The sequence below is a fragment of the Melanotaenia boesemani genome, chromosome 15 (assembly GCF_017639745.1).
Source record: "Melanotaenia boesemani isolate fMelBoe1 chromosome 15, fMelBoe1.pri, whole genome shotgun sequence".
NCBI classification, from domain to species: domain Eukaryota; kingdom Metazoa; phylum Chordata; class Actinopteri; order Atheriniformes; family Melanotaeniidae; genus Melanotaenia; species Melanotaenia boesemani.
The window spans coordinates 12531017-12557627 of NC_055696.1; the positions used below are offsets into that span (position 1 = coordinate 12531017).

The 26611-nt window shown below is 35.8% G+C and overlaps 1 protein-coding gene across 1 annotated transcript in view; it reads right to left on the reverse strand.

The window, feature by feature from the left end:
• Window positions 1-25698, reverse strand: part of b3glctb (beta 3-glucosyltransferase b) — a 31926-nt gene extending 6228 nt beyond the window's left edge. The window contains 12 exon segments of the mRNA XM_042009211.1: window positions 7344-7458; window positions 9529-9600; window positions 10925-11041; window positions 12950-13013; window positions 13144-13280; window positions 13458-13569; window positions 13704-13780; window positions 21145-21222; window positions 21224-21255; window positions 22978-23014; window positions 23111-23148; window positions 25550-25698. Coding sequence (XP_041865145.1) covers window positions 7344-7458; window positions 9529-9600; window positions 10925-11041; window positions 12950-13013; window positions 13144-13280; window positions 13458-13569; window positions 13704-13780; window positions 21145-21222; window positions 21224-21255; window positions 22978-23014; window positions 23111-23148; window positions 25550-25610 — 940 coding nt within the window. The 5' untranslated portion in view covers window positions 25611-25698.
• Between the last annotated feature and the right edge of the window lie 913 nt (window positions 25699-26611).

Here is a 26611-nt window from a genome sequence, read left to right on the forward strand (position 1 = left end):
ATATCAATACTTCCGATACTAATGTTCTAGAATCGATTTTCATGTTAGAATATTGATATTTTAGTGATGTGGGGTAAATGTGTAGTTTATCACAAACTGTAATATAGTGGAAAGTAAGTATAAGATCAGGATCTTGTCTAAAATAAACCCAGTTGGCAGAAACTATTTTTCGTCTGCCTGCCATACCCATACGTAAAATGGCACAGCAGACCGGCACAGCAGCGCTCCTCTTATATACTCAGCCTGTAGCAGTCACGTGTTGAGCTGAACAGCAACAGTGCGATGTATTATGTGTGTGTGGGAAGACAGAGGTATTACAGCAACATCAAAGACCCTCTTAAACATCTGAGATTCAATTATAACACAGTATGTAATTAAATTATGATGAGGAAGAGGAGGAGAGGAGAAGAACAGGTGCTGTAAGGGCGAGACATATCACTTTTGGAGTCCTTTGATGCTGCAGTCAGGTACAAACCACTAATGTTGAGCTGTGTACCAGTGATGATAAATTTTAGGGCTAGGTTTAGGTTATTGTGTTGATGAGTTCCCCTCATTCTTAAGACTATTGCATCCTCTTTTGTTATATAGTGTATTAAATGTGGTATAAAATAAAATAAAAAAAAAATGCTGCAATAAATAACTGTTCAGCTTGGAGTGACGTGTCCCTGAGATCAGCTCACATCAATTTAACGGACTGAGATTCAGTTGATAAAGATGCTGCAGAGGCTAGGTGTCATTAAATATTCACTAAAACAGTCATTGTAGAGTTTTTAAAAATAAATATGGATGAAAAATATTTAATAGGACAAAATGGTAATAACATTAATCCATCTCATTTCCTCATACTGATGGTTAACTAAATATTTTAATATTTAGGAGCTGACAAACATTTGCAATTATTGTGGCATTTATATATTATTCATGCATTTTATTGGTAATTTCAATTTGAGCCATAAAATACTGTATATGTTATTATTATTTTTTTTTTATTACAAAGTATCAGTATCATATCAGTATCGCAGACACTGGCTTGCATTTTACTTGGTATCGAATCAGAAAGAAACTCAGTTGTATCGCACATCACTAGTTTGAAGTGATTTAAACAAGAAATCACTGCACAGTCAGGACGAACAACAACTAAGTAGAAAATAAAATAAAAAAACTCAGATGAGAACCAAATACTCCATTTACCACCCGGTGGTAGTCTAGGCGTCTAGCCCGGTGGGCGAAGTTTTAACTCAAATAAAAATAGGAAATCAGCTGGATGACCTGCTCAGATTTGATGATGGCAAGAACACCCCTTTTAAACACGAGTGGAACAAACAAATCAGAGTCGGTTTGCAGAAAAAGTAAAAAAATGTTCCAACTTTATAAATAATGGGGGGTTGGGGGGGCTTTGTGTGCTTGAGGGTGTGACAGATAATAAACGATTAGGTGTGTTTATAATTTGGTTAAGTTATATACTCAAGTTTGAGACGATTTATTTTTATTTTGATGTTGAAATTATTTTAATTTGATATTTAATTGTTATCATCTAAAAGTGCTGCTTTAGGCATGAAAAGTGCTCTATAAATGAAATTTGAATTGTTACTGTTTATGTGTGGTCTTCATTTAAGTTAAGATATTCAAAAGTGCTTTATAACAGAGTCATAACAAAGTATGTGAAAATAGTTCAGGAGAAAACTACATATTTAAACAATTCCAAAAAATAAAATTAATAAAAAGACAAAGACGTAAGAAAACATAACACATGCACACAGTCATAAAACCCTCATTTAACTAAAAAGCCTGTTTGAATAAAAATGTTTTCAACTGCTTTTTAAAAAACATTGAAGCACAATCCACATTTTGGGTGCCACTGCCTGAAATTATCTGGTCGTGAAGTGTGTACGTAAAACTACTGGTAACCGCTGATCTGAAGACCGCAGAGCACGGCCTAGTACATGTAAATTAATATGGTGGGAGGAGCCTAACCACATAGAGCTCTAAAAGTAAGGACCAGTATTCTAAAATGAAATTTAAAATGAACGGGTAAGCAATGGAGGGATGCTAAAACCGGGGTGATATGTGCTCTTTTATGAGAGCGAGTTAAAAGTCATGCCACAGCATTCTGTACAGCCTGAAGACGGTTTAGTTCTTTCTTATTTAAACAAATAAAAAGGCTGTTACAGTTCCAAATGGGAAGAAATAAAAGCATTTATCACCATCTCAAAGTCAGTCTTTGACGCCCAAGTTCTCAGCTTTGGTATGTTTCTCAATTAAGAACCAGAAAAAAACAAGTTGAGCAGGAAGTAAATAAACACAGGAGTTAGAATCAACAAAATAAAACAGGAAACACAGAAAATGTTAGACAAGGCCAGAACTACAGAATGACAAAAATCCACAACTGAACCAAAATCACAAAACCATTGCAGGGATATTTAACATTTGGGGGATATTTACAATAATGTATAAAGTTTATGTTTACACTGATATTATCTCATGAATTTAGAACATTTACATAGTATCAAGCAATGGTAATTTCTTAATCTCCAACAGAAAATTAGTCCATTCAGTTATGGTTCTTTTGGGTTTCTTCATTTACCTTATTCAGTCAAATAAATTATATTTATAAAGAGCTTTTCATGCCAAAGGCAACACAAAGTACTTTACTCGGTAAAAAAAAGTTATGCATAATAAAGAAAAAAAAAAAAAAAAGCCTTCACACACCAAAGTAAGCAACATAGCAATTTAAAAGCGCACTCTTTATTATCTCTCTCACACGCAGTCACACAGATATCCAGACACATGCACAAACAGAGCAGTTTATAGTGCATTTTAGGTACATTCTGACGTCATACATAAATAAAACAAGTATCCCTAACTTTCTGAGAGTAGTGCACGTAGCAATGTCATGATAAATGTTCCAAAATTGTTAAATGACTATGATTTTAAAGCTCTCAAAGCATTATATTCTTAAGCATTCTAAAAATATTAAGCCTCCACACTTTACCCTGTGAAAGCGTCAGATTCGTGTTTGTGAGCAGGTATGAGTCCTCTAGAAAACAATGGGCAACATGAAACTTACGGCTAATGAGAATAAATAAAATATTATAGAACACATTCTGGAGAGAGACTGGCCTGGATTTGGTACTTCAGATTTGTTGAGTATGAATCTGTATCACTCTGAAATCGTGTGTTTGAAGCTGTTACTGCTATGCTGCTTTCAGCTCATTTTAATGCTGAGCTGATGCTCAGCTTTGGGCATCACTGCTTCATTTACTCATTATCTGTTGTCAAGTTCAGAAAAAAGAAATACCACCATATGTGTGTGTTGATGCTAACTACTACCTTTTCATTACAGAAAACTTTTAAACTTGTTTTTATTATCATTTCACAATATTAACATGCTCAAGACTTTGGTTCCAAGTCAGACTCTAAATAAACTGAAGCATGTCAGCTTCACCTGTATTGTGTCTTTAATGCAGTGGCAAATTTAATAAAAAATAGTGAACATTAAAGCTGTAAATATCAGCACTATCATGTTAAGACTTCAGCTTTGATCTTTATAATGCAGCTTCATAAAGTGACAAAATATTTATACATATATACAACAGAATCCATCTTACTTAAATATTTTCTTGAGTAAAGACACTATCATCCATGCATTCATCTCCAGGCTGGATTACTGTACTGGTCTTTTAACAGGACTTCCTAAAATGAGCATTAAAAATCTGCAGCTCATCCAAAACGCTGCTGCTGGAGTTTAAACCAGGACTAAGAGATCTGAACACATCACACCAGTTTTGAAATATTTACACTGGTTTCCAGTCAGTCACAGAATAGATTTTAAAAACTTTCTGACTGTTTACAAATCCCAGAATGGTTTAGGCCCAGAATACGTTTGTGATATGTTCAGAGAATATAAACCTAGCAGAGCTCTTAGATCCAAAGACTCTGGTCAACTAGTCCAGACCAGAATCCAGACTAAACATGGAGAAGCAGCATTTAGCTGTTATGCTGCAAACAAGTGGAACAAACTGCCAGTGGAGATTAAACTTTCACCAAATGTAGACATTTTTAAATCCAGGTTAAAAACATTTCTTTTCTCATGCGTCTATGCATGAAATCTGCAAGTTAACTTTTTTTTTAACTTATCTTGCTTTTAATCATTTTAATGTACTTTATTATTTTATTGTGATTATGTGTTAACGCCTTTTACTATTTCTAAATATCTGTAAGGCCTTTGTTTTATGTAAAGAACATTGAATTGTCCTGTACATGAAATGTGCTTCACAAATAAACTGCCTTGCCTTGCTTTGCCTTGCCTAAACTGCAGGGAGAATATTAATACCTTTCATTTTCATGGATCTGAGTGATCTGATCGCAAGTGTACAGCACAAAAAGGGCAGGATTACATCTGGAAAAGGAACTTGAAACTGCAGAATTCCTCTGTGATTGAAACTAAACATGGGTTTGAAAAACTTCCCCATATTTCTTCTGTTGATCTTCAGTGAACAACTAATACTAACATACATATTTAGTATTATATATCTGTGAGTATTAGCCTGTTAAAGAGAAAATTCTATCCCCTGTGAGAAACAATAATGTTTATCTTATTTCACTTCAAGAAGAAACATGAAAGAAAAGAAGTGTGAACAGTGCCATGTTTTTTTTTTATTAGATCAAGAAAAACATAAGCAACATTCTGCTCTACAATGATTTGAGAATGTATTAAAGCAGTCTTAAAAGACAACTTTCAGGTGAGGTTTACTCATTAGTTCTGTGTCACTGGGTTTAAACCAAATTCTGGACAAATTAGCATTAACCTTTTATGTAATAATGTAAAATTAGGAAGTTGGACATTTACCAAGGCTACAAACTAGAAAAATCTTTCTCCAGATTATGTTTAATTCGATTTTACTAAGACAGCGATTGCAAGCTGTGTGTTCCCAGTTAACGCATGCAGTGTCCCAAATGACTACTTGTGTCCCTTTAATGCTGTAAGGGTGGAAGAAATCTAAAAAGAATAGATGAGGAACATTTAATTTTTACCTGTTATTGTTTTTTTAATGTATGTTTGCTACTTTCCAGGATGACGGTGCGGACATTTGTGCACACACCCGAAGATTCAGACGGACCTTTAGGGGTAAATAGGGGTAAAAATCATTTCAATTGGGTCCAGATTAAAGAAACAAAGGTGTGCAAAGCAACTAGATCTGGAACGCTAAACTAAAATTTCACGATTAGAGAGAGAACAAAAAAATATGCAAAAGATGAAAATAAATTGTAAGAAACCAGGAAACGGCTAGATGAGCTCTTAACATATATGGTAGGAGTAGCTCTCAGACATGCAACATTTTACAAAATGAGTAGCAAAGCAAGCAAGGATACAGCTTTTTAAGCCACATTGTGACACAAATTAGCCATGCAGAATCTAATCTGGTAAAAATTCAAGCTAAAGATATTCCATAGGCATTTTAAACATATTACAAACAATTATCTAAGAGCCAAGAAAATGGAGCAAAAAAGCAAATATAAAAGAATTCTTGGAACCTCAAAATAAAAAAACATGAACAGAAGATCAAGCAAACATAATAATACCAAAAAAAAAAATAAATCCCTGGGAACTGATGGCTTTCCAGGGGAATATTATTGCACCTTCGTTAGCCAAGTTATCCTCAAGCTGTGTAAACTACACAACTACGTAATATCAGAAAAATAGTTTCCAGGATTATGGTCAGAAGCCATCATTACAATTATACATAAAGAAGGGAAAAGACCCACCTTAATGTAAAGCTATTAACGAATATGTCTCCATGAGTAGACTAATAGATACTGACCTTATTCTGGCAAACAGAATTCAAGTTTACACAAAGAAATTAAGAATCGTCATGCAGCGAACAACGTAAGAAGGGCCTTAAACCTCCAGTCAATAGCAGCAAGGGATAAACATCCAGTAATGCTTCTCAGCATAGATGAAGAAAAGCCTTTTCATAGAGTGCACTGGCTATTTTTGGAACAAATGCTATTAGATGGGATGTATGGAATCACAGGGACTCCAAAATGAAGATCACAGCTGAGTTTTTTAAGAATGAGAAGGGCATCACTTTGAAAACCATCGTAACAGTCAATGTTCAGTTTTTCCACTCATCTTTTTTTTTAAAAAAACCTCATCTTTTTACCAGGAAATATTGTACAATATGGTGCTGAAATTTATTATCCAGTAAATGTCCGCTGAGTCATGTTTTGTATTGAATCTCCTGGCTGTGAATTTCTTACTCTGAATTTAATAACATAAAGGCTGATGAACTTTCTAGTGCATGGTATTCCCTGTGAACTTTATTTTGTCCAGTAAATGCAATGACGTATTACTTAAGTAATATAATACAGCCCTTTTTCAAGATCATATAGTTTTTGTAAGTTATTAAATTTGATTATTCTTATCACATTTTTTATCCAATTCCTTCTTTACTCCACTTTTTTATGCTTTCCTTGTCTGTGGTTTTCTGCGCTCTTTTTCTTTTCTTTTCTTTTCTTTCTTTTGGTAAAAAGCCTTTTTAGCACTGTTCACAGCATGCATTAACATGCATCTTGGACAATCTGATCATAAGGGGACTGCTCTGCTCTATTCATTTGTGAATGCTCTCAAATTTAATACATGGGAGTCACCAGACCTGTTGTGCCGGGGCAAGTGCCCTGTTATCAGAGGTCTGTACCCTGGTATAGCTCACAGAGGAATTAACCATCCAGCAATGAGGGATAAGGTGATATAGGACTAATAGTAACAGGGTCAGAATTGGTCAACCGAAACAAGAGGACATTATTAAAAAATTTAGGTGTCCAATTATTATCTGACCAGCTGTCGGTTCATTTGAGTCGCATATAATGACTTATAAAAACTATATGATCCTAAGTTCCTCACGTACGTAAATGGCAATGTCCGTTTCAAACATCATATGTAGCCGTCCTCATACTTCCATGCATGTTTTGCGTTGCTATGGTTGTTCAATTCCTCCACTCGTGGGCAGTGCTAAGTTCAGAGTTTACTCCCGCGAACCGCCAAGTTTTGTTTTTATAAATCCAAAAGTTGACTAAATTGGTGCATGCTGGTTTTATATATGAGGTTGCTGGTCTTCAGGACCCACTACCCTGCATGTAGAGGTAACCCTACTTTAACACACCTAAATTAAATGAATGGCTCTTTAAAAAGCTTGAAATGAACTTGATAAAGAAGTTCATCAAGCTAAATTATGTGTGCTGGAGTAGAAACACATCTAAGACCTGCAGGGCAGTGTGTCCTGAAGACCTGGATTGAGAAACACTGCTCTAAAGTAATCAGTAAAAGCTACTCACAAGCTCACCTTTCTCAGTATTAGGCACTCCTAGATTTATTGTGGGTATGGAGGCATCGAGGATGTCGCTATAATACTCTAAAAACCCAGCGTCTTTCTCCCAGGTTGCTTTCACCACTGGTTACTGCATGGATTAAAAAAGAAGAGAGGTAAAATTAGGATGATACGAGGAGGAGGAAATCTAGCCTCAAAGAACAATGAGCTTCTTTCACTGAAATCTTCTTACAGATCTTAATCAATTTGTTCTTAAATTGTACTTAATGTTTTTATACGAAAACCCTCTGTCACTAATAATAATAATAAAGGTGTGCACCGAAACTTGACTGTCCTAATTTTTAAACTGCTAATTTGGTAATAAATAATTACACGGTAAGATTCAAATCATATGAAAGCAGCTTTAATTACCCAGTCCTGAACTTGGGACAGCAAGTCTGCCGTCTGGTCCCATGATCGCATCGGGACACGTGTTGTCATGGCTACAGGGCCACCAAAGAGCGAAGAATACATTTTCATTACATAGTCTCCTACCTTCTATAGTTTGTAAAGCAAATTGATTCAGTGTGCCAACAGAGTGAATGGTGCATCTGATGAAACCTTCAAGTGAGTCTGAGTGTTATTAACCAGGAGACCTTGACTTCCTAATGAAACTAATCATCATAATGAAAAGACACAGTTGTAGTAAATTTCAGTTATTAGATACCACCTGGGAGTTACAGGTGAATTGGACATTTATGGAGGCATATTCTTGTGGTTGAGGGAACTTATTGAAGTTGCTTTAAAATGTGTACATGTGTTCAATCTATTGAACAGGTGGTTTTAAGAAGTCCAGCACTAGAATTAAATACCATCCTGACTATGACTTATTTTTGAATAAATTAAATGAATGAAAATTTGTTTAATTTTCCCCAGAAGGAGTTTATATTAGGACACAATATGAAATATATTGTTGTTTATTTTAAATATTAAAATGCTTTGTAAATTACCAAAACTAATTTTAAAAATCTGACAATAACATTACTGTAGTTATATTATTATTGTATTTTAATGAAGTGGACATAAGAAGGCAATATGAATGCAGATTTATGCTGAAAAATGTCGGCAGTCGAATGTTTTTAAGAGTTCTATTGAGTGTTCATAGATTAATCTAAATGCCACATCTTCGTAAAAAGTTTAAGAGGGACTTAAAAAGTTTGTTCATGAGAACGGCTGGTGAATGAGGCCTATTGTCTCTGTATTAAACCAAATAATACAGAGCTCTGTCCACACTAACCTATCTTGACAGTTGCTAGTTCAGAATAAAAACTCATCTAATTATATAATATATGCTATCAAACAATGAAAATTGCATAATTTATGACATAGCTACAAGATGATGACTCTCGATTACAGTGCACTCAAACAAAATTAATTTAAATCCATTAAAAGTTGAACCAGTAAAAGCTCACTTATTCTTAAACCCATTCACTAATTACCTGCATGTGGAGAGAACACTGTGACACTATGCTATGCAGAAAAGCTAATTACACATTCTACATTCCACTTCTGATTATGTTAATTGCTTAAAAAAAAAGTCCATCCATAACTGCTGGCTCCTTTTGACCCTAAAAAAAGACATCAGTGTTTTGGGTAATTACACTGCTTAAACTGTTGCAATTTCAGTAGGCAGTTTAGATAAGATTTTCATTTCAAACAGGTAGTTTCCACCTGACAGATTACCTTAAAATGACTGATGACCGGACTGTTAAGATACCAAAGGAAACAAAGGCAGTTGCATTAAAACGTTTCAAGCCAAACCTTTGCAGCTAAATCTTTAGCTGTCTCCCTTTTGAGCTGAAACCAAACAAAGACTAGGCCTAGACCAGAACCAAGTCTGGGATAGTCCTGCTAAAATAACCATGGAAATGCCTGGAAAACATGTGTAGCATCATGCATACTGTACCTCTCCATGCATATGTAAATCATGACACTAAATAACCCTGATGCCATCAGGAATGCTGGCTTTTGCATTGTGTGCTTTGTAGCACCCTTGACAGTTTTTCTCACCTTTTGTAAAGTACATCAGATGTTAGGTCACTTTTTATTGAAATAACCAAGTTCTGCTTTAATGTGCTGATTTTGTCTACCACCACTAGGAAATATTGTCATTCAGCTACTATCACTCTGACTGGAGCTTCAAACCAGAATAATCACACACACCTCGTTCTGAGTGGAATTTTTGACAAGTTTTCACAGCAACAAATATGTTGTTCTTTGAGACCGGATCCCCCCTGAAAAAGAAAGGAAGAAAAAAAACAATGTGTGTGTGTGCTACAGATTTGTATGTTTTAAAAAAAAGTGTATGCAAGTAAATATGAGCATTCAGAGACTGTCCAAAGTTGGAGTTTTTCAATGTTGTTATGTTATTCTGCTCACTCAAATAATGTGCCTGCATTTGTTTAAACTTTTAAATCTTTGTCCTGACCCAAGGAAATGGAAATAAATGGAAGCACAGATAATTTTATGCTAATGTTTTGGGTCCCACAAGGCATGTAATTTCCAACTGACACTGAATTTATAAGCAGGATAAATTTGACTTCTACTTGGTTATAAACAAAATAAAAAACCTTGAACCTACTTATGTGAAAGCTAATAAAGTGTGTTGAGATAAGACAGGTATCTAATTTATCAATTGGTTAATTGATTCCAAGCTAGCGGTACTGTGGCAAAATACTTCCACTACTAGTTGTGTATGTATGCTGGTGTTAGACAGAAACTTTAACTAATTATTTTTTAATATATTTGTAGCTTAAAACACAAAAGATAAATATTTTAAAAAAATAGCATGGCTATATGAAAAAAACTGTGCAGGCAGTACATGCCCCACATCAGTCAGAAAAGGTCATCAGCATCAATTCATACATAGCAGTTCAGCAACGCAGACAAAAATGCACAAGATATTTCATTTGTGCTATGTGCCATCTTCATTTATTCTTCACCAGTAACACATATATTGGCAGCTGTAGCTCAAGAGAAAGAGAAATCATCTTCCGACTGCAGGGTCAGTGGCTCAATTCCATGCTTTCCCTGACTACATGTCAAAGTGTCCTTGGGCAAGACACTTAACCCTAGGTTGCCTCCCGATGTGCCTATCAGGGTATGAGTGTGTGTATGTGTGAATGGGTGAATGTGACATGTAGTTTTAAGTGCTTTAGGCGGTCAAGTTGACTAAAAAAGCACAATATAAGTACAAGTCCATTTATCATATCTTAATAAATCTGACAGGTCCCTTTACTATGAATTCAAAAGTATTCAAACGGCCGCCATCGTTGCAGATATATATAGGGCTTAAAAGGTTGTTAATCAATGTAAATAAAAAGAGAAAACGATTTAATTTAAACTCCATTTGATAAACTCCTTAATTTGGACAATTATGGATCATCTTTTCATTTTGATTTGTCTGTTTTTCTACTTTCTTTAAAAAAAAAAAAGAAAATAAAAAAAGAAAGCCACCTCTGCTGGATCACAGCCACTGACTAGTCTAACCCAAATTTTCAGTCTTTTCCTCCAGTGCATATAGATTTTTCTCGATTCTTAACAAACATATTACGTACACAGTTGGGCAGGTAAGTTGTAAATGTGGTTGCACAGTCGTCTCTTGGCTCTGTACAAAACTCTGGAACTGCTGTCAGCTCTGGGCCTTTTCCTTCCTCCCAAATATACAAAGCTATCTAAAAAAAGAGACACACACACACAGACAAACTTGGATTAAAAGTTAAAACTGTGGGATTAGATTTTGACATCTGTAATGAAGACTAATGTTACCACTTATGAAAATAAAATTTGAAAAATGCTTTCTCTTTGTGCATCTTTCGCTCTCTCTCTCTCTCCCTCTCTCTCTCTCTCTCTTGCTCTCTCTCTCTCTCACACACACACACACACACATAAATGCACTTTCTAAGTTGTCCCCAAGGGGACTCAGCTCAAAGTTTAATACTCGTGCAATTCACTTTATCCATATAAGATCATTTTTAGTTTATTTAAAGAGTACTGAATGAATTTATGTCTGCAATGAGTCTGAACAACAGACAAAGTAAAAGACAAGAGAGTCTGCATTAATTAAGAGACTGGCTTTTCTAAATAGGGATCACACGGGTATCACTACAGCACAGAAAGAACTTAATCTTTCTTTAAGAGAAGCAGGAAAAAAACATTGACAGGATGTTGAAATGCCTTGCATACATAGACTCTAAAAGCAGTGGGACTCAATAAAAAGCATTACAAATACGAAACCCAAGAGGATACAACTCTATGGTTGCAAAAGACAGAACTAATGTAGGTTTGTGAACGTGCTTAGGAAAGGAACTTGAGATTTTAGCTGCTACAACCATCTGCAATGCTCAAATAGTTGGTTGAGAGAACCACAGCAGGGGCAGCTGAGGATAATAGTAATAGGAAATCTATAAGGTCTCAATGGCCTGCCTGCTATTCTTAAAAACAACCATGTTTCAGAACTCACTGCTGCAGTCTTTAGATAGTCCCACTGTCCCTTTGGGCTTAAAAAAAAGGGAGAAAAAAACTTTTTATTCCTCTGAATCCAATTCAATCCAACTTTTATTTATAAAGCACTTTAAAACAACCACAGTGGACCAAGTGTTGTACAGAAGAATAACAGCGCAATGAATAAAATGAGTTTAAAGCATTAGGAAACAATAAAATCAAATAAATAAATAATCAAGGCTGGTTGTTGACATTTGACTTTAGACCAGTAGTACTTACATTTGTGCTTATGAAATGTTTTGAAAAGATCTATATAAATATGCTTAAGACAGATATTGCTCTTATTCAACTTTTATATTCAGCTTTTAAAAATATTCAAACATATCTTATGGCTCAAATCTTTAACATAATTTAAATCCTTCTAAGATTAAATGGGTTCATTCTTTATTAATGGGTCCTAGTAAGTGATTGTAAATGGCTCATTCTGTAAGGTCAAACACTGCAGCACAGGTGTACCATAAGTCTGCTCTTTTTTACAACACAGTGCAGTAATAGCTGTAGAATCACTCAACCTTTTAATTAAATCATTAAATTTTTAGATGGTACAGTGAATTTAATTTAGTTCCACAGGATGGACTGTTTACTCAGTGTAACACCATGAAACTGATACTTTAAAGTCTAGTTTGACGGCTCTTTTCTTATTTTTAATGTTCGAAACGTCAAGAAGAAAGTTTGGAGTCCATGACCCGGTCATAATCAGTGATCTTGTGTACTTTTAAATATGTGGGCATACAGGTGTAATGCAAAATTTTGTTTACTTCTTCGTTAAGTAACTGACACACAAACACACTCATACTTGAGCATCCAAAATGATAACATATCTGTCAGCAGCCGTAGGCATGGAAAGCTGCAAGAGACAAAAGAGCTTTTTTTTTTTTGCCAAAGTCAGACACCAGCAGAGTCTTGTCCATCACTGTTGGAAATCTAACTCCTTCAGCTCAGCAGGCATCCTGCCAGATGACACTAATGCTTCCTTTTCACAGCAGCTGCAGCAGTACAAAGCAGTCTTAACAGAAATGATCATGTTAGAGTAAAAGACGGCAGATGACTGAGACTCTGAGAGAAACTGTTTTAGGTACCTCATGTTTCAGGTCAATTGTAAAGTCTGATTTCAGATTCTCATGTTGGATCCGTGCAGCGAGTCTATGAGGAAAGGAGAGTAAAAGCAGGTAATAAAAAAAAAACAAAAAAAAAACAATCATGTTTCTCACTTGTTTATTAAGGTTAAAAGTAGTGACTGAAATTTATAATTTCAGTACAAACACTCTCACACCTGTGATACAGTGGTACACTGAGAGCCCAGCCTGCTGCAGGATCAGGATAACCAAAGGAACTGGGGTCTTCAGAAAAGGCGTAATGATGAATGATGGAAGCTTCGTTGTCATGGAGTCGCTTCCCCAAAAACCACTCCTGTGAATAGCAAAAAGGGAAAGAAAGACTCTCAGTTGCTGTTGTGCTGATGGGCTATAATGCACATCAAGGTTTTTAGCACCAACTTGCTGAGGAATGTTTAACAACCACCAAACAATCAGTGCTGTTCAGAAAAATGTTTTGGTGTCAGGGTAGGTGCGTGTGCTCAACCATCACCTTTTGGACATGATATCTGTTAAAGACATGTAGCAGAGCAGGCAGTGTAACAGTGGTTTCCTCTTCTATGAAGAAAAACCAGGATGCAAGTTTACCAAAAGCAGCAGTGAGGCTGAAAAGATCAACAAACAGCTGTTTTTAATTCTCTATATTTCCTACAGAGAAATCATTACAGCTGCCATTAATTGCTCGGCTATCTTCTTGGATTTGATCTGGCTGACTTGCAAACGTGTGCTCAATACTCACCGCGGAAGTGCAGGAAGGATACTCCAATCGCCTTCATAATCTGAGAGCTCATGGAGGAGGAGAACAGCGGGAACTCCCTGCACAAAACAGACAACCGGATTTTATGAAACACCCTTAAGTAATCTTCCATTATCATGTTTAATGGATTTAGGACTCCATGTGTTGCAAACAAGTCGTGTGTGCACCCAAATATTGTTTATTTTAGTCTCCCAATAACACACATACAGTAATTATTTCTGCAAAACTTTGTCCTTTTATAATAGGTTTCTCCAAAGAAAGAAAGAGGAGAAAAAAACACATAAATGGAATCAAATAAGAAATGTGATGTGTTCATACAGTTTTAGAATATATTAGCTCAAATTAACTTTACCACTAAGAAGTACTGTTGTTTATAAATGTCAAAGTTGTACAAAGTCGTAACAGAATGTTTAACATAGTATTCAATGAAAAAAATCTAGCATCCTGCAAAAATATTTTAAATTATTTAGTTAAAAGTGCAGTAGGTGCCAACAGCTTAAGAAGGCCACATGATAAAACTGAGCAGTCATGAAATGATTTATGAGGGAACGAAGCAGAATTTGTCACAACGTTTATAAGTTTTATTTTTTGTTTTTTTTTTTCACTAATCCTTGTCTTTAATATGGCATGAGTTCATATCTTCGGGCATTATTTAAACTGGAGAAATTATGTCCTAAGCAATCACAGACATTTTGCTAAATACTCCAACTTGAGAGATTTTTTGTACGCATGGATGTATAACCAAAAAGGCTTACCAGGCAGAGGCCAGAGGTACCACTAAGACACAGAATGGCAACAAATAAATCCAAAGTTACCAAACAGGCCAATCAACCACAACTGTGATATCTGCATGGTCTGTGGGTTTTGTCTCTTTTTCAGTGTCAGTAAGAAGAGTGTGGGACCAGAAAAGAAAAAAAAAAACAACTTATGTTAACATATTGCAAGTAATACAAGGATAAAGGTTTTAAGATTAAAATATTCAGATAAATTGACTAAAATTTTTACCTCAGCACTTGAGTACTACAGTCATCAGGCTAAGAACCCAAAGACCATCAGGATTGTCATTTCCACATGTATAATGCATGGCACAACATCTTGGATTACATAATACATGCTGTACTGACACAAATGATCTGCCAATTCCACCTCCACATGCTGCCTAACAGCCCGATTTGCTGAGTAATAACACCTTCACATCCTGCTGTGTGCAGTTTTAATTGTAGCTTGGCCAGAAGCATTTCCAGGTTCACGCTCCTTACTGTGTAACTCATGCAGACAAAGTCCCCAACTTTTTCCCTGCAGTTATTCATAAGAAGCGATACCAACATAATTAGAGAGAATGATGTTTCGTACAGCCAAAATAGGTCCAATGCATAAGTCAGTGTCTTTCCTGTGAGTCAGAGAATATCTCCCCACATTAGATTCAGTTCACTGCTACTTTCAGGCTAAAAGGTGATGGCTTCAAATTTACATCAGCGAGGAAGATATTCCAGGCTGCATGCGGCTTTTGAAGATACAGAAATATGACAATTTAATGAGCATAATATAAGTAAGTCTGACTAGATGACAAATAATTAGACAAACATGAACATAAACTGAGTGGCTGAGTGGAGTGGCTGTAGCTGAGGAATAAGAGTAATCAAATGTAAAGTTGGTTGATTTATTCCTTACTTCCTCCCCCTTAGGCGAGATACTGAACCCCACATTGTATAAACGTACCACAAAGAGTAGGGACATTTGATTGGCCTTTTAAACAGCACCCACTCTGTAATGAAAATGCATTTGAGGGATGAGCAGCAGAGTTGAGTATGAAAAACTTGCCAAATTATCTCTGCCAACGTCAAATAGCTCATTTTGCTATTGACTAATTTGGTATGTTTTACTGGATTGAATTACCCTATAAGATTTCTTGCCAAGAAGCTGCTTACAACAAAGAAATAATTCACCAAACACTAATTCCCACACTTTCTTGTGCTGAATTATTTACTGTAAGTACTGCTGTGTGTTTAAATGTGGCATGGAGTTCTTTGAGCAGACAGATGAGCTAGAAAAAAGTTGTACTCCTCTTGTACCATTTATTATAAACAACAACATCCAGTTAGCTAAACATAAAGCCTGGATGGGAGCATAAAACTGAATCATGCCATTTTAGCACATTTTATAAGTTAATTATCTTTGGAGGGTGACAGCAAGCGGAGTTTATACAGTTAATTTTAATATTTATCCAAAGATTTATTTTTAACATACAAGAGAAACAAATCTCCCTAAAAATAGGAGTAAATTGCTCAATATGTCAGTTCAAGCAAAGATTTTTTTTTTTATCTTTTACATAGAATTTGGCTTATAGTTAAAATAATTTAGTTGTGTTATAATTGCCACATAGGACAATTATGAGAGATCATTTACAGGGTCTTTAGAAAAAGAAAAAGAGAATAAAATTATATTTGTGATTGGCACATGAAGAATGATCATTATTTCTACACACAGACACAAAAAAACCCACAAGACTTAAAAATTTATACCATACCTCTGTCCAGGTTCACCTAAGATTAAAAAGGATAATAGGATGATTTTACCATTTGTTTTATTTTGAAACACGCACAATAAAAAGCAGCTAAATTTTTACTCTAAGATGGCAGTAAGGCGAAAAAGATGCAGCACAAATGTAAACAAAGCAAGTGCTAATTTTCATCTACTCACAAATTATGAGCCTCATCACCATAGTTATTAAATCTTTCCATGGAAATTTTAGGCCAGGATTTTGATATCAATCTCTGTAAACAAAGCATCAAATTAAAATTGAATCCTGAAGCTCAAATCTTAACAGCATCCCAACCACATAAGAAAAATTATGAATTAGTGTGACAAAACCCCTTTAAAAGCAATGAAATCAGTAAGAAAACAAGAGCGTGCAACCTTTTGAACCCTGCCTTCAGTCGACATAAACATATCATTACATGAGACACAACCTCTTCATCTTTACAAAGACAGAAACTAGTGCTGCCGTGCATCACCAAAGTAGAAACAGGTGTGCTGATGGGGAATGAGGAACAGGTGGTGGTGGTAAAGCGAAGACAAAAAGGATTATAAGTGAGACTCTTTGGCTGATGCTGGATATCTTCACTCACTTAGGATGGCTAACCAACCAAACGTTTTTCACAGACTACAAAATAACATAGAGATATGTAGATGAAGCAATACCAAGTAACAGTAATATCAAGAAGAAGAAATATGAGAAGCTAAAATAAAAAATTGGAGAGATGTGAGGTGAAGTGGTATCAGTGTGTTCCATTTCCTCTGAGTGAATAATTAATATAAAACCTTTAAATTAAGTATTATAGTCTACAATGGAAATATGGAAATTAGATTTTTTTTATTTTATTTTGGTTGCTTCAGTTCATCATACAGGAAAAACCAAACATCACTCCTAATGCGGTTTATCCTTGAGTAGACCATGCAGATGCATGTCTTAAAATGAAGTATGGTCGTGTGAAAAAAACTGTTTTTGATGTATCTGACATTTTCATAAAACTGAACAAACCTTTTATCTTCTTAAACAAAGCCTATCAATGAAAGTGATGCAACTTTTAAATGATATTTTAAATTGAAACAGATTGAAATCTACAGTGGAATTATTTATCTTAAATACTGATTATATTCAAGCTGAATCTATTATGCCATGTTCTGCTAATAAGACTGGATTTGGGAGATAAAAGGTTTGCTTAATTCGCCTCCTCCTAGTGTATTTTATTTAATCCATCCATCTATATTCTGTGGCCCCTGAGAATCCTCTCAGAGAGCACCAAACTAGCTATACTTTGAAAATGATCCTACAGAACGTGTAGACACTCAGGCCCACTTGCACAGTATTCACATTGCTTACATTTATTCACCATGCTGGCAATTTTTTGCACTTTCAGCTTTTCAGCTCCACTTTTGTATTAACGAGGGTAAAATGGCTCAGCTTCCATCTGTTTGTGACTACTGATCTGCCCTATAAGAAGCAGTGTTATGGATTGGCATTCAATCTTCCACAAACCAAGTTGAACAGCAACAGAGGAAGAAAGATTTAAAAAACCCAACTGGACCGCAGAGGAACAGTGTTTGCTGTCTGACTAGTCGGTCATTGAGCATTAAAATGTTTTGAGAGGTAGATTTCACAACCACGAATGCGATTCCTGCCACAATCCCATCTATTACGCGCATCTCTAATTAATTCACCGTCATCTAGTGGTTTGGAGAATAATTCACCCTGCCTTTTCTGCTCCACAATTTTCACCCAGTCTCTTAAATGTCCTTTCCCTGCTCTTAACCGATCTCTCCACCTTAGAAGCTCTCTTAAGAGTTGAAATTTCTTTAGGCAACCCTTTATCTTTACTAGGATCTACTCTTTAACTTTCCGGGGAAATTCTAAGAAAACATCATCTAAAGATTTTCTTAAAATTTGGCCACTAGGAGCAACTTTTTGCACTAAGACTCTAGGATTACAACCCTGTATCCTAAAGGATCACAGCAGCCAGAGGCAGGTTGCCAGCCCCATCACACGATGAATGGAAATTAACTTTGAGCTATAATCCAGAATGTTTACATACTGGACATGTACATACACTTGACACTAAGACAATGGTACAAACATTTTTTCTGAGTACATCAAACTGAAATTATAAAAGCTAAACTCACATAATTTTCTTTCTGTTTCTCAGGATGAAGCTGGTAAACCATCAGCTACATATTCACTAAGAAAATAATTAAAGAAATGCCATATTTGAGTCACTTTTTCCAGTATTTTACTGCACAACACTGACTGACTGATGTTCTCACAGACAACATCTCGGAAGCTTTTTCCAGGTGCCTGCATGTGTTTAGAACCTGCGCTGTGAATGCAGATGGCACCGGCTTAAAGAGAGCGCGTATTAAAAGGAATTCAATCAAACAAAATGTTTTCTGAGTCACAGCTCAGAAAATGAGTCACTGCTGCAACCATGATGTTTAATTTTCCATTAAGGTTAATTAGAGACTTAAACTCAATGGGCTCCATTCCCTCCTTCCACTGGTGCCAAGCTGTTCCATAGACTCTGTGTTGTGCTGCCCAAATTATTTTGATCACATAAGCAGCTACATAGCTCCCGTCTTGACCACAGCTTGGTAAAAGTGAATCGCGTCAGAAAATGGGTAAAATGATTTAGTGGAGGGAAATAAAGATTTTAAATACTTCACAATGTGGGCAGATATATCTGATTTTTAATGTTAGTCTAGAAATCTTTCCACAGAGCCCCTGCTGAGCGCCTTCTGCCAGTTTTTCATTAAAGGATGCTTTTTTAATTTTAATTAGAAGAAACCGAAGAATCTAAAACCCATACACGACTGTCTCTTTACTTTGAAAACAACACTTCCTGTCAGAGGAAGATAAACAACCTGTTCACTATTATTCCATTGATGATATAAAACAAATTAGCTTTTCACACCCATCTTGCAAGCACAAATCATCAAAAATAAAAAAATTAAATAGATAAATAACTGAAGCCTGGTTCTCATTGGCAAAGGTGGTGAGGCTCTGTGGCAAGGATGACACCTAATGGTACCCAACAAACACAGCAATGAATAAATTCCATCTTAAACCTTAAAAAAAAGTGTGGTCTGTGGACAGGATAACACTTTGTGGGGTTTACGATGGATACTGGTAGCTATCGTTACCAGTATGATTCCAAAACATGCAGAAATCCATGTTAAAAAATCACATATACACCTCAAATGAAGTCAAATGCAACACCATCAAGCACACTGCATTCACTAAAAGGATCATTAAATCAAGTTTCATGTTTCACCTGTTCTTTTTCTTGTTTTTTTTTTTACATAGTCGGTATTAAATCATTTTATTCATCTATTGGAGAGGAACAGTGCACGTTAAGAAACACATTAAATGTGCCAGAGCTAAAGCCAGAGGCTGTCTTTCATTGTACTTCCCATGTTACTAAAAACAGACAAACATGCCCAAAAAACAATCCAACCAAAAAACGAATAATTAAGCCGTATTGTGGACAAAATAATAATAATCATCACTATAGTTAGAAGTACAGTAAACTCATTCATCTGTAAATGTTTTGACTAAATGACAGAATCAAACCTCTTTTGGCAGTAGCAACACGCTAGTGTTTGAAAAAGCTGTGGATCAGAGGCCGTATTTATCAAGTGTCTTAGAGCCATTTTAGTCCTAAGTACTGGAAAATTGTGCATTTAGTCCTCCTCCCAAAACTTAAGAATAAAAGCTATTTATCAACTTTTTCAAGTCTAAGAAGCACTTTCTACTCCTCCACATATTTAAGAGGCCTCCAGAGGTGTAAGTGGTTAGGAGTTGCTGTAGAGCAGGGTTAGTCAACTCGGTCCTACAAGGTCCGCAATCTAGCAGGTTTTCAGTGTCTCTGCTCTAACTCACCCGACTCAAATTAATGAGTTGTTCATACGCTGTTGGATTCATTTCATTTGAGTCAGGTGAGCATTTAGTTGGTTTGCAATTTCCTCCCACGTGTTTCTTTTTTCACTTCTTGCATGTGTTTTGCTAAATTTTCCTTTAATGATATCCGTTCTTTGGTCTACAAGTAGGAGCATCTCATCCTCTTTCAAGTTTGTTTTTCTTTTTGATTCCATGTTGGTTTCAGCTATGTGGACTGTGACTGTGGTAGAATAGAGGTAAATTAACCGCACACTGGTTTCAAGTTATTTGCATAATTCATGAATAGGAAAGGAAAGGAAAGGAAAGGAAAGGAAGGGAAAGGAGCATTTATTTGTAGCACATTTAAGCAACTAGGCAGTTCAAAGTGCTTTACATGAAACATACATCAAGTAAAAAAACAAGTTAAATTAGAAAACATTTTTATTCATTGTCCATGTATATATTTTGTTGATTATTGTCAAAATATACACTCCAATTGTCCATTAAACAGTTTACTTAGATGTCTCTCTAAGATATTTCTAAATTCTTAGATAGATGGTTCAACGGACTTGGAAGTGACGTCATCTAAAAATTCCCTTTACGACACCTGGTACTGTCGTAACACCGCTCTGAGACACTTAAAACTAATTTCTACACTTCACTAAAATTGTGAGTGAGACACTTGTTAGGTAACTTTTAAGTGCAGCTTTTATCAAGGATTTTTTTTACTTCTAAATCAACTCTTAAGAGTAACTCTAAGAAGTTTGATAAATAGTTAGTGTGTTATTAGATATTATTTCTAGGTAGAGGATGGAAGGGTTTTGTTCTTTTTTACTATGCGGTTGTAAAATTTTAAATTTAAACTGATCCAGCCAAAGCGAATAATTACAACTACATCCTCTTTATTGTTACAAGTAGGGCTCGTTGTCTTGGTGTAACATACATGTGTGGACACAAACAGCAAATAGAACAAGCCAGAAAAAAAAACATTACCTGTCCAAGTTTTGCTGCCTGCTGCAGAATCTCTGCCTTCCTCTGGTTTCCACGATGGGCATGAAATGAGTTCCTCTGGACTTTGGATCACTATCACCACCTCCTCTAAACCTAAAAAAAGAAATGTATAGAAAAAGTGGCAAATTAGATTAAACACAGATGTTGAGGCAATTTCATATCTAGGCAAGCTGTTTACCTTTTTCTGACCTTACACTGAGCTGAAGCATGCTTTATTGTAGCCATCATATGTCCTATGTAATTGGCACATTTTTTTAGTTTATCATGTCACGAAACCAAAACAAACAACAAGAAGCAGAGAAAACAAGCAGGTGGACATGCAAACACAGGAAATCCAGTACTTGTAAATTCAGGAATGGAAGACGTATAAACTTATTTATTCCCAGTCGCCTTCCACATAATTTACCTGCCAACAAACCAAGTCAAATTCTCTAACTCCCTCTTCAATAGTCTAAAGTATAAATATAATAACATGTGCCCATATACATATAAATTTATGTATATATGTATGTACATGCCCATTAAATCTAATATATAGTAGACAGCTTGTGACTCTTAGACACATTCTGTACTTGCATATTTTGATTTCTTTATATTTTACTTTAAGGTTAAGCAGTCTTTTAAGCCCACATTGTAGCTAAATTAGTATGATGTCTATCTTTAGCTTTTTCTCAAGTGCACTCCACTTCTCCTGAGTTCTAACCAACGGTCCCAGCACTACATTACCCAGAATCCCTCTGTTCCAGCCATCTTGGATCCCACCTGCATCCCATCTTCATCATCATCAGTCTGCACCTGGTCGTCGCCCTATATAAACCCCCTGTCCAGACTGATGCTCTGTGTAGTATTGTTTATCTATGTTTCCTAGGTATTGGTGTGAGAGGCTTAATTAAACACTTTGGCTTTGTACCTGTGTTTGTGTCTGGCTTCTCCCTCTGGCTCGCCTGACAATTTTTAATTAATGTAAGCTAATTTTATAATTATCACCGCAAACATCTGCACTGTAGATAAGATATGAAGGAACTAGTTAACAGTAAAGAATTTCCTATATCTATGCCATCTTAGGAAACTTTAGTTTTATTATCCAACTTTCAATAAAAACAAGAAAAGATTAATTTCCTAAAATGTTAATTATTGTGCTGATCCTAAGCCCTTCCTCCTTCCACCAGATGCCATTTAAAGTCTACAGCAAACCTTTCAGGCAATAAATCCAAAAGCCTGGTTTGGAAAATTACAATGCTGCCAATATGCATAAACTAAGCCTGAAAACTAAATGTTCTGCCTCCACCTAGTAAATCTGTTCTCTGACCACAGAGAGTTCCTGTCAGCTTGTAAGGAGCAATAACTCTTTAAGGTGGGACAGAGCTATGCCGTTAAGGGCTTTATAGGCCACAGGATAAGAAGGATTTTAAATTCTATGCTAAATTTTATAGTAAGCTGACTTTACAGGAGAAATGTCTTGGCTGTGACTGAAGCATTTTCAACTAACTAAAAGATTTTCAAGAACTTAGTGGCCCAGCATAGATGTAGACCAGTTTTTCAGAATTGCTTTGGGACAGGATGCTCTAAAACTGTAGTTCCCAAACTTTTTAAAGCCACAGCCCCCAAGATAATGTAAGTTAGTGGCTATATTTCTTTTTACAATGATCTGGTGACCCCTTGAAATTATCTTGGGACCCCCAGTTTGGGAAAGCTACTCTAGAGAACTGAATTTCTGACTCCTTTAGAGCCAAAAGCAATAAAGTCAGTTTTGCCTGATTTAAAGGAAATAACAGGTCACCCAACATAAGATCTACAACTAAACGTCTCACTTACCCACAGATTTGTGTCCAGGTTGCTCCTGGTGTTCTGGCTACAGGGAGTCACAAGGATTCTTGTTAGTTCAGACACACCACTGAGCCTCATGATGAATTATAATCACAAATAAAATCTGCGGTTCAACACTTACATGAGCATGACTTATGTGTTTTTCTCCAGTTGAGGGGCCTTGATGCCACAAGGGAAAAAAAGGCCAAAATGTTACAGTCAGCTTTTCTGACATGCATTAAATATTATTTTAAACCCAATTTATCAATAACTATTTCCCTGCCAATGCATACAGAACCCAGTCAAAGGTTTGGGCACACTTGCCCATTATATCCAATGGGCAAGTGTGTCCAAACTTTTGACTGGTTATGTCTTAACTTTTAGCTAACTTTTACTGTCTTGGAATATTTGTAACCGAATGGCATAAATGGTACAAGCCTCAGTGATAGCAGGTTCACTAGCTGCAGTTTTGAGCTCTTTTATTATCTAAATGAGATAGGGCTTTAATTGTATGGAAACAACAAAAAGACTTTGAAACCAGGAAAAGCTCCAGATGATATGGCTCAATATGAAAAGGCGGTATGTGCAATGTTAAACGTGTCAATTTTTACAAAAGATGAAATAAAGCTAAGAAGGTCCAACAGGAACCGACTTTCCTTAGCTAGGCTATTATTTTTTACGATTTGGCTTGCATGAACACTGACTGGATCACAATGAATTGGCTGGAATTGATTTTATGCCCTGAGATGACTTTGTTGTGAATAGGCACTATACAAATAAAGCTGATCTGAATTAAATTTAACTGCGGTTAATAATCTGCTAGCTTTTTATACCAAGGTGTAACACATTAACGTTTTACTGAAGAGGGCTGTTGTACTATAAGAAAAAGTTGTATTGTTTATAGTTATAACTCCAAGCCCTTCCACCACACATGTTTCCATTGTGTGATGGTCTATCTCAGATGCCTCCGAGCCCAGAAAAGTTGACGCCATCTCTTAAAAAGGTTCAGATAAGACTTCCTTTTTTCCACATGATTACAAGTGTTGAGCTTAGGCTTGCACACAATTATTTGATTTTATGCACTAATTTTCTCTTGTATGTTAACTGACATCAACCTCTAACTGATACTAATTATGATTAAAGATAACCCGATGATCTTTCACAGACATTTAACACTGTTGCTTTGCTAAAGAAGCAATAGGAATACTGAATAAAAAAATCTGGCCTTACTCAGCAGGTGCTGCCCTCCTACCATCGCTGCAACACAAAAAGCATCCTGACCAACTGCATCTGTTCCACATTTACACTGCAGCTGACCAGAAAGAAATACAGCGGGCAGTAACAAGAGCTGAGAGGATCGTCGTAGCACAACTTCCAGGTCTGGAGGATATCTACAACACATGCTGTCTTAACATCTGCAATGACCCAACACACCCATATCACAACCTCTTTGAACTGCTGCCATTGGGTAAATACTACAGTATTCTAGACTCTGACCTCAAGACTGAATGACAGCTTTGTGCCAAGGAAAATAAATGTCCTTAATAAGTCCAGCAACCATAATGTACATACAGCACTTTAATGCAACTGCTGTTTGTACTATAACCATTTCTACTATGTATGCACTTTGCCCTGAACTCTGCAAAAGTGTATCTTTTAATGGTATATGATAGTGTGTTTTTTATTATTTTATGTGTATATTTTTAGTCTTATGTAATAATTTTATTATTTTATTTTAGAATTTTAATGGGACTGTATATTTTCATAGTCCCTTTTCTGTGGATCATCTAAAAATAATTCTGCTCATTGCAAAATAATAATCTAATTCAGTTCAATAAGATTCTATTTAAGATAGTTCAGTTTCTACAATCCCTTGTTGACATTAAATATTGACATTACGTATTTCAAATTCATACTCTGCTATCAAATCAAAGTCAAGGTAATCATGGCAGGATATTTGTGTTTTCCATATCATATTGTGGCAACAAGAGAACTGGCACAGTCACAATAGGGGTGCACTCCTAAGGTACAAAAGAAGGTCATTTTATAAGAAATTGAATATAAATGAATCACATAGATCTTGGAAGAAAACAGTAAATATAATCTGAGCACATTTTTACAAATAAATGAGAAATATATAAAAAATAAAAATAAATAAAAAAATAACTGAACATGTCAGATGCAGCGCTACTTTTTCCGAAATGTCTTAGTAAAAATCTGAAAACTAGAATAGATTGGAAAAAAATGCTGTAAAAATTGTACTGCATCAAGTTAATACTGTTTAGCATTTGCTTCCCGTTTAGATTTTCAAAGTAAAAAGGAAAAGAACTCGGCGCATTCTGTAGCTTAACAATTACTATGTGGTGAATACGTTGGTTGACTAAAAATAAGCTACAGAATTCTATATCACATGACTGAAGAGATTAAATCATATATTCTATCTTTATATTATGGTCAGTGTTACTTTGGAATATTAAACAATCCCGTTTCCGGTCGTTAAAAGCGGAGTATATCCAACTTTATTTAGCGGGTAAGCTAGCACCGATGGGTAGTGTGTTGGCAAAGCATTCCTTCCACTTACCTAAACAAAGGAGAAGGATAGTGACCAGGTTGCATCCGTTTACCTCAACGTAGCGAGACATGACTCCCGCGGGTGATGGTTTAATCACAGAAAAGAAATTAGTTCACTACATTCCTGAACTAGTTCAGCAGTCAGACTGCTTGCTTGAAGTGAATGTTAATGTGGAACTGTGGCGACCTCTAGCGGACAGTACGCGAGCGACTGTCGATTTACACCTCACTCACCACTTGTTAACACAAATAGCTATCAGGATGAAAATGCTTTTTTGATATCACAAGAAGAGTGTTTCTAGATGGATGATAAAAAGGCGCCGGTAATAATAATAATAATAATCATCATCATCATCATCATCTTTATTTGTCAGACTCAAGGTCCAAAAAGAAACATCAAACAAACACAACAACAACAACAGTTATAAAAGACACTTATACCAGTGTTTCCACAGAGAAGACTGGTAACGAACTGTACTAAAACTAGGATTCACCAGCATCAGGACAAGGCTGTTTTCAGAGTTGTTCAAGCGACAGATAAATCTATACATCAAATTTCTCATTAGTGCCTGAAAGGTACTGACACTAGCGTTAGAGAACAAAAAACTGGCACTGCTGGACCTGGGCTTCTTGAGTAATAATAATAAAAAAAAAAAAGATAAGAACAGGAGACCCAGGATGCAACTCACGCAGATTCACCCAAATTAGGCAATAGTAAATTGGAAAAATGTTATGGTCTGATGAGTCTCCACTTCAGCTGTGACATTAATATGGAAGGGATGAATTTGGCATAAACAGCATGAAAGCATGGATCCATCCTACCTTGAATCAACAGTTCAGGCTGGTAGGGGCAAAACTAAGCATAGTTTCACATATTTTTAGCCTGGTAGAGCTGGTCTCTTCTTTTTGTCAAACCTCAAACTCTATTTTTAATATTGTTGCTCCTTTTAAAGAGAGAAAGCCTAACTTCATTTCCCAACCCTGGCTCAATGAACACACCCAATTGTTAAAGAGGATTTGCAGGCAAAATGAGAGAAGATGGAAAAAGACCAGGCTAAATGTATTTTATCTC